This window comes from Sesamum indicum, linkage group LG7 (assembly GCF_026168435.1).
Source record: "Sesamum indicum cultivar Baizhima isolate 11 linkage group LG7, ASM2616843v1, whole genome shotgun sequence".
Taxonomy (NCBI): Eukaryota; Viridiplantae; Streptophyta; class Magnoliopsida; order Lamiales; family Pedaliaceae; genus Sesamum; species Sesamum indicum.
Genome location: NC_142663.1, coordinates 5,199,846 through 5,207,422, shown reverse-complemented (window position 1 = coordinate 5,207,422; position 7,577 = coordinate 5,199,846). Strand labels below are relative to the sequence as shown.

Genomic DNA, 7,577 nt, shown 5'->3' with positions numbered 1-7,577 from the left:
TAATGTTTGCTGTAATTACACATAAACCCCCTATAATTTGAGAAATTACATCTAGAACCTCCGAAGTTTGTTTCTGTCTAACAAATAAATTATTTAATTAGTCAAAATTCACCAAACTTGCTTATATTAACAAAAAAAAAGGTCAAAAAATCTATATTTACTTTTAATTGACTTATTATTGATTTTTTGCAGGTTAAATAATTATTTTTATGACCAAATTACCTCATACGTCTTCACGCATGTGAGCAGATATATTTCCACCGTTATAAGTGTAGTTTAGTTAGAAAAAAAGTTGTTTGACTTACTATAACTCAATAATAAGTCAAATTGAGGGTAATTATTAATTTTTATTTATTTATTTTTATATAAGTAAATTCAGTGAATTTTGATTAATAGAAAAATTTATTTGTTAGATAAAAACAAATATTAGAAGTGTTAGATGTAATTTCTTAAATTATAAAAAATTTATATGTAATTTCAATAAATATCAGGAGAGAAGATGGTAATAAAAATATAGATTTAATATTTTTTTGTTTCAAGAAGATGATTATGAGGTAGGTGAAAAGAAAACAATGTAGGAGAAGTAACTAGGTACATCATAGGCCATGAAGTAGTGAGTAGTGATGATGACCTACTTTGTGACTGGCCATTGGCTCATTTGTCAGTTCAATCAGAACTTATATCTATGGTAATGATGAAGCAGACGACTGCGCCTCCATCATACTGAGATGAGCCCGCATTTCAATGTTTAACCACATCCCTCACACATGTCAAAACTTTCCAGCTTCAGTCTGCTACACACTCTCATATCTATTTTCCTGTATGTTCATACCATTTAATTATTATGTGGGAGGATTTTCAATACTTAATTTTAAGATAAATTGCTCATTTAAAAATTAAATATATATTTCCATTATTTGTAAAATTATTAATATTTTTATTTTTTTATAAAATTATATAATCATTGAATGATAGCCAACTTTTGATAATTAATTAGTCATTATTGATTTAAAGTCACATACAGACTGCTTTGTGTGCAGAGTAAATGAGTAACTCTTAAATATATAATTAAAAATGCGAGACAAAAATATTTAAAAAGTATCATATTATATTTTTCTATTTACATCAAGTGAATGGCAAAAACTATATATATATAAATTATAATAATGATTGAAACACAATGCAGGCAAATAATTTAATTTTTTATTATATTGATTTAATTAAATAAAAAAATAGCTCGAGTAAGAATTAGTAATAAAACTAATTAATTAAAATTTTTATGAAAAAAATTATCAAGCCTAATTCTAAAAAGTAAACGAGGATTATGGAAAATGATATATAATCGACTGATTTGTAGTTAGTTGTATTTGCTGGGAGAAATAAAAATTTTGGTCCCACAAGTTCTTAATTATTTTTTTTGTCTACAATTTAACAGTGTAGCGCATGTGATCGTTAAGTATTTTTTATTGAAGAGAAAATTGGTTTGTTTTCCTGTTTGGGAAAAAAAAAATATAACTATATTTGAGGGGGAAGAATAAATTTTGAAGGAAATTAGAACAAAAATCATAGTGATTTCTTTCTTCTCTCACAAAAATTGAATCCAATTTCTATAAGTTGAAGTCAAGTGGAAGCAACACGAAGAATCATGTCTTCCATCAAGTAAACCAAATGAAGCAAAAAGGGCCAATTTTTCCTCCAATAAGAAGTACTTAATGGAAACGTGCCTGTATAGATGAAAAAGTGCATGATTACTAAAAATGCTAATGTTTGTAAGTTATAAAAGTACTAATCCCATAGGACCAAAAGTGATTAATTTTCCCTATTTGCTAATTTTTTGGAAGTTATGGGACCAAAAGTAGTAATTTTCCCTATTTGCTATTATACTTCACATGCAACTCAATTCACATAATTAAGTTATCTGCGATTATTCGGTTGGGATTAGCTTAACTCAGGTGAAGTCGAACTTGCACTTATTTTCACACAATTTTCTTGAAAAAGGAGTAGAGCAGAGCATGTCTTTCCAGCAAAAAATTGAACCATCATTCCAGCAGATGAATCCGTTCCAAAAGAGTTTTGCAGGAACAGAGAGCTCTGTTTTGAGGAGGGGAGTTTTAAGGGAGGGTAGTTACTACCATAAAATAAAAACTGTCAAAATATAAACAGATACTATCCTAATTGGACTTTGATGACTGCTTACCATATCAAATTATTCACATTGCACAAAGCTCTCCTCAAGATGCAGTTCTCCATTGCATCTCTATCTGAATCCGACCGTTCTTAGAGTCGATAAGGTGGTACCTCTCGTTGATCCTCTTGTTGCTCACCACGTCCGACAGGTATATATCTACATAACCAAGAGTTTCCTAGCACAACACAAAAAGGAATTTAGAACAAGAGAGTTGATTGTGGTTTATTTACTTGCAGTTGCAAATGTACAACATATGAGCTGAATGTACGTAGTACCTTGGCATGTAATAGACTTCTTTTAGAAGTACTAAGTACTTCGACGTGAACTCTGTCATTGGTGGGCGGCTCGTCCAGCATGAACTGAAACTCCTCTTCCCATCTTGGATCCCTGTTTTTCTTCACAACCTGCCAATTGTGCAACAAATTATATTAGCACATCAACACTTTGTATGAGCACCGAAACCTATCATGGCCAGGACACGGATCCATAGTTACAATTCAAGCATATTTCTAATGACAAATTTACATGGAAAACTTGCAAGTCTTCAGACATATCTCTTTTTCTTTTACCTTTGTTTTTCTTTCCTCCCCGCGAAACAATATACGTGCAGATGGGTTGGTGTGATTCTTTCCTTCCAAATCTTGAGCTTCATGGACTATGATGACAAGCAAACCACCACCCTCAGGCGTCCCTTCAGGAGCCTTCTGTACTGAATCTGCATCTTCAACATCGGCTGGCAACTCGTTATCCTTGAAAGGTTTATAATTGACTTCAACTACAAGCTGCCCTCGTGACTTTTCGTTCTGAACATCGTCTGGATTCAGATTTTTAAGAAGCTCAAGAGTTATAGTTTTTGGCTCCTCCGGAGTTAGATCTTTTAGCGGGATTACATTCAGTCCCATTTTGTCGTGTGACCCAACCTAGACAAATGCAATTAGCCACGAGAAGAAGAAGACGAAGGAAGAAGCTGGGCAAAGGCTAAATACAGGATGCAACATGGTTCTATTCACAAGGAGGAATGTACCTGTTCCCAGTCATAAACAACGAGCTCCAAAGCTTGAGCTTCAGGATCCTTAACAACAAAAGTGAATTCCTCGTTCCATTCAGGATTCAAGTTTTTATGTTTTACAGTTGTTTTCTTGGATGGAAGTTTGTCTTCACTGAGTTTTAGCTTCACATAAGGGTCAGATGCTCCTAAAAGATCTTTCTTCCTGAGTTTCATCGCTCTGACAACATTAACATGTAGAATCCCAACTGGTTTCTTCATTGCTCTGTCAAACAGAGCGTTAGAATCTGATGAGAAATCGAAGCATCCCAACTTGCTATCGTTGGTTGTCATTTGGCATAAGAGGTAGAAAACACATTTTCAACTTACTTTGCAGGATCCATTATCTGAACTTCAAGTCTTTTCGGCCATAAATACATATTTGCAACCTGATCTTTGATGATTTCCTGAAGCAGCACAAAACCTCTGAAGGACAAAGCTCTGGGGAAAAAGCTCGCCAAAGAACAGTAGCATTCAGATGAATTTATGAAAGCAAACTAAGGAACGATACCTGAACAATTCTGTATGCCCCAGGAATGGACATAGCATCAGCACCTAGAAGCTTTACTCCAAAGTCGACATGAGGCTACAATGAGAATGAATGAACAAGCATTACACAAACCTGCAATGGTCACCTAATTCTGTAGATCGTTGACTTGATCAATTGCCTATAATTCTCATCTTCCCACCATAACCAACCATGGCAACTCTAATTGGTACTCCATATTTTTTTGATAATTTGCACGATTTTAATGGTCAAATAATATATGAACCTTGCCCCAGCCTTGATCAAGAATTCTTATTTCTACTGGTGATAAAACATTACTAGCAGAGGGGTCAAAACTCACCTTCTCCATTAGAGAAACGTGTATATTAGCAAAACAAGGAAAGCTTGGAACCAGCGGTTTTAAAGTGATGCGTGGGCAAGCAAATACTTGCAAGTCAAGCACCTGAAATACTCTCCACAAACTGATTAGTTTCCATGATATTTCCACATGCCTCTAATTATAAGCAAAAAGAGGCTTTAAAAGAGAAAGACACAATCAGAAAGTTTCAATATTCTGCATCATCATATAGAGAATGATACCTGGACGGTAGCTCTCAACCCAAATGCCTTGACAGCAACAAGGATGTTAGGATTAGCTGCCCACTTCAGGCCTAGTTCCATTATCAATTCCTTTTCCTCAGTGTTGTATACTTTCATTCCTGGCATGGTTATGATAGAATTTATGTATAACAGCAAGCAATAGTATACAGGGAGAAGAGAAGTTAAAAATATCAGGAGAATGACTAATAAGAAATGTTTTTCTTTATTTAGACACAAATCACTTTCATAGGAGGAGATCACTTCAAACATAAAGTGTTCCCGTAGAACTGTGGAGATTTTCTCAAGTTAAGTATTGCAATGATCAACAACTATGGTCTCGAGTGGATGAGTATGAGAGAGAGAAAGTGACAAGCATAAAAATTTACTAAACATATTTGTAATCAAAACATTCATCTGGTAAAATTACATGCGGATGTAAGTGCAAGAAAGAATTAGTAGCAAAACCTTCAAAAGTAGGCGGTAGGCAGCCCAAAGTTAGAGTTTCAAATTCTACAGAATCAATTTTGTACTTTGGAATTTGCTCAGCAATGATGGGTTCTGCTATTTTCTTTGCCATCTTGCAAATTGCCTGAGGATCTCAGAATGTCAATATTCCATCAGAAATACAAAATTAGAGTCAAAGCATAATGCAAACATACCTTATCTAAATAAGGCCACATATACTCGATGAATTTGTTCAGCCAATCAACCTGCAGAAAGATGTAGCTAAATACTATGAACTATGCGCACCGAGATAAAATGTCATTTTTCCTTCGTAAATGTTTCCTGAGGCCGTGAAAATAGAACTCACCCGATCATAATCTGGATTCTTAATCCAAATAGGTATTTCAGGGAGTAGCTGTTGCAGACTTTTAGAATCTTTTTCAACCAATGGACGAATCTCAGGATCCTGCCGAGAGACACATCAGGAATAGATGAAAATGAACTCTTCTATAATCTTCATTGTATGAGAATACAGGAAAATATGCCTTATAAAACATAAAAGCCACCAAGTATTGACAGCTTAGCACTGTTTGCATATCATTCAAATTCTTAGTTATTCTTCAAGCAACACACTAAGGTCCTTCCAGTATTTCCCCTCTTTCCAGATTTAAATCTCTTCTCTCAAAAAATGAAACTCTGTTAATAGGATTATGGGTAGAGAGGTTAAATACATAATAGGATGACCGTCCAAACCAAGATATAATTCCAGCATGATAGAATTTCGAAACTGAAGACACCAAGTCGCTCTATCCGAAAGCTAAAAAATGCCTTGTTTGTACCAGTTGATGTTGGTCAACTTCAAGCTCTTGAACAAAGCAAAAAATATTTCCTATATCACCCCTTCATAATCATTCGACTCGTAGGGCTAGAGATTTTTAAAAGGGCATTTAGTAAATGCAAAAAGCTTTAAATTTAGGTCCCAACAAGAAATTTATAATCATCTAAGCAATTTGCATCAGAGAAAGCTGTCCGCATAGATAACAAAAATTCTTCAATTCTAGTCTGCTGCTAAATCTACTGAGACTCTTTATATGCCCTGGTTAACACAAGATTCACTATGGAATTAGTGTTCTACAAAACACTCACTGACTAAAATCGAAATTTAGGATGAATAATTTCTTGAAAGAATGCGGCCAAATTGCAATGTCATCAACAGTTATGTTAGGATCATACTATCAGTAGCACTTATCAAGAGAAGCAAACATCAAAAGTCAAATTTGGTAGCAATGAGAAAAGATTCACATAAACAAGACAAACAACAAGCAGGAAAAAAGGAAACAATTCACAAGATGCAAAAATTCTCCAAGAAACACAAATGTGACCACAAACACAGAACAGTCCAAAACATAACCAGAGCAGAAAAAAGAGAAACCAGACCTTCACATCAGTTGGCTGATAGTAGATAAACAGAAAGTATCCGATCACAAACCCAATGGCAACCCCAATCCCAAAGCCGAAAACCCCTAGAACTGTGCTTATGATGCCCATCTCCAGTGACTCTTCCCTCAAACGACCACAACAATCTCCAAGAACTCAACAGAAAATGAACCCCACGAAAGAAGAAAAATAATCAAGAAAAAGGCCCTCAAGTTTCCACATCAAGAAAACCAGTCTAAAGAAATCTTGATCAAGAAGGGACTCAAATTCAAGAACTACCTAACCCCATAAAGCAAAATGATCTATCTTTTCCTGAAAACAAACATTACTGAAGAAGAAGTAGATATTTTCACAGAAGAACACCAAAAGCCCAACCAAACAACAAAGAGACAGTAAAGAAGTGAGTGAAAAATCACAAGTCTACGACTATGAGATAATATAACGACCATTCTGAGGAGAGCAATAAAAGAAAACATAAATGCACAGCCAATCTTTGGACGCAACGACCCCATTTGGATCCACATGTAACGGCTTTTTTCAAAGTATGTAAGCGCGTGGAGTGCAATGGCTCTCTTCTTGTCGGCAAAGCGGGGTAACGTACTATAACGTCCTCATGTTTTAGAACTCAGGTGGGAAAAAAATATCCCCTTTGATCCTGTTGGATATATCATATATGGGCTGCCTCAAGAATCAGTATTCTTTCTTCATCAGCACTTTGAGGATTCAAAAACAAAACGATGTTACCAGTTTAAGATTTTAAAGATTTGATCTTGATCATGAATGGCAAGTAATTAAATGCTGAACCTTTGAACTAAAAACCCCTTCAAATCTTCAGTAATTTTTCAAAAAAAAGGTCTGCAGTAATTTCATGAATATATAATAAAATCGAAGATAGAATGCGGAGTTGGGGTAGGCAAACAACAACGTTTCCAGCTTGTCTTGCTGTTAAAAATTTCGGAGTAGACTTTGGTTTGGTAGCAGATTAGCAATAAGTTTATTCACCTTTCTTCTCCATGTAATAGCTATTCTTGTCTAGGCCGGCTTTGGTCCGTGCCTCGTTGGCTACATAATAAATAATTTTTTATTTAAAGTATATTATAAGCAATAATTTATATTTAAAAAGTATAATTAAAAAAGTTTAAAATTAAAAAAAAAAGTACAGCAGTACTAAAATCGGAAAAAATGCAATTTATCCCCCTATTGATATGAGAAATGATCAAAGAATCCTTTTTGACAAAAAAAAAAAGCAAATTATTGTCATGTGCATTGAAAAAAACAAAAAACTACCCCTATCTAAATAATTGATAGGGTGATAATTTATTTTATTTTTTAAAATATAGGGATAATTTATTAATTCTTTTTTCACATAATTTTTT

At 34.2% G+C, this 7,577-nt stretch overlaps 1 protein-coding gene across 1 annotated transcript; it reads right to left on the bottom strand.

Annotated features, from left to right (window-relative positions):
- Positions 1–2,017: 2,017 nt before the first annotated feature.
- SYTB (Calcium-dependent lipid-binding (CaLB domain) family protein) lies at positions 2,018–7,033 on the bottom strand. The gene is made up of 12 exons (XM_088882827.1): positions 6,202–7,033; positions 5,132–5,230; positions 4,980–5,030; positions 4,786–4,909; positions 4,321–4,439; positions 4,082–4,183; positions 3,745–3,819; positions 3,564–3,640; positions 3,213–3,459; positions 2,758–3,108; positions 2,464–2,592; positions 2,018–2,363 (listed from the first exon to the last, which is right to left on the bottom strand). The coding sequence occupies exons 1-12, from the start codon at positions 6,310–6,312 to the stop codon at positions 2,232–2,234; spliced, it is 1,617 nt and encodes a 538-aa protein (XP_088738953.1). The 5' UTR covers positions 6,313–7,033; the 3' UTR covers positions 2,018–2,231.
- Positions 7,034–7,577: the final 544 nt, after the last annotated feature.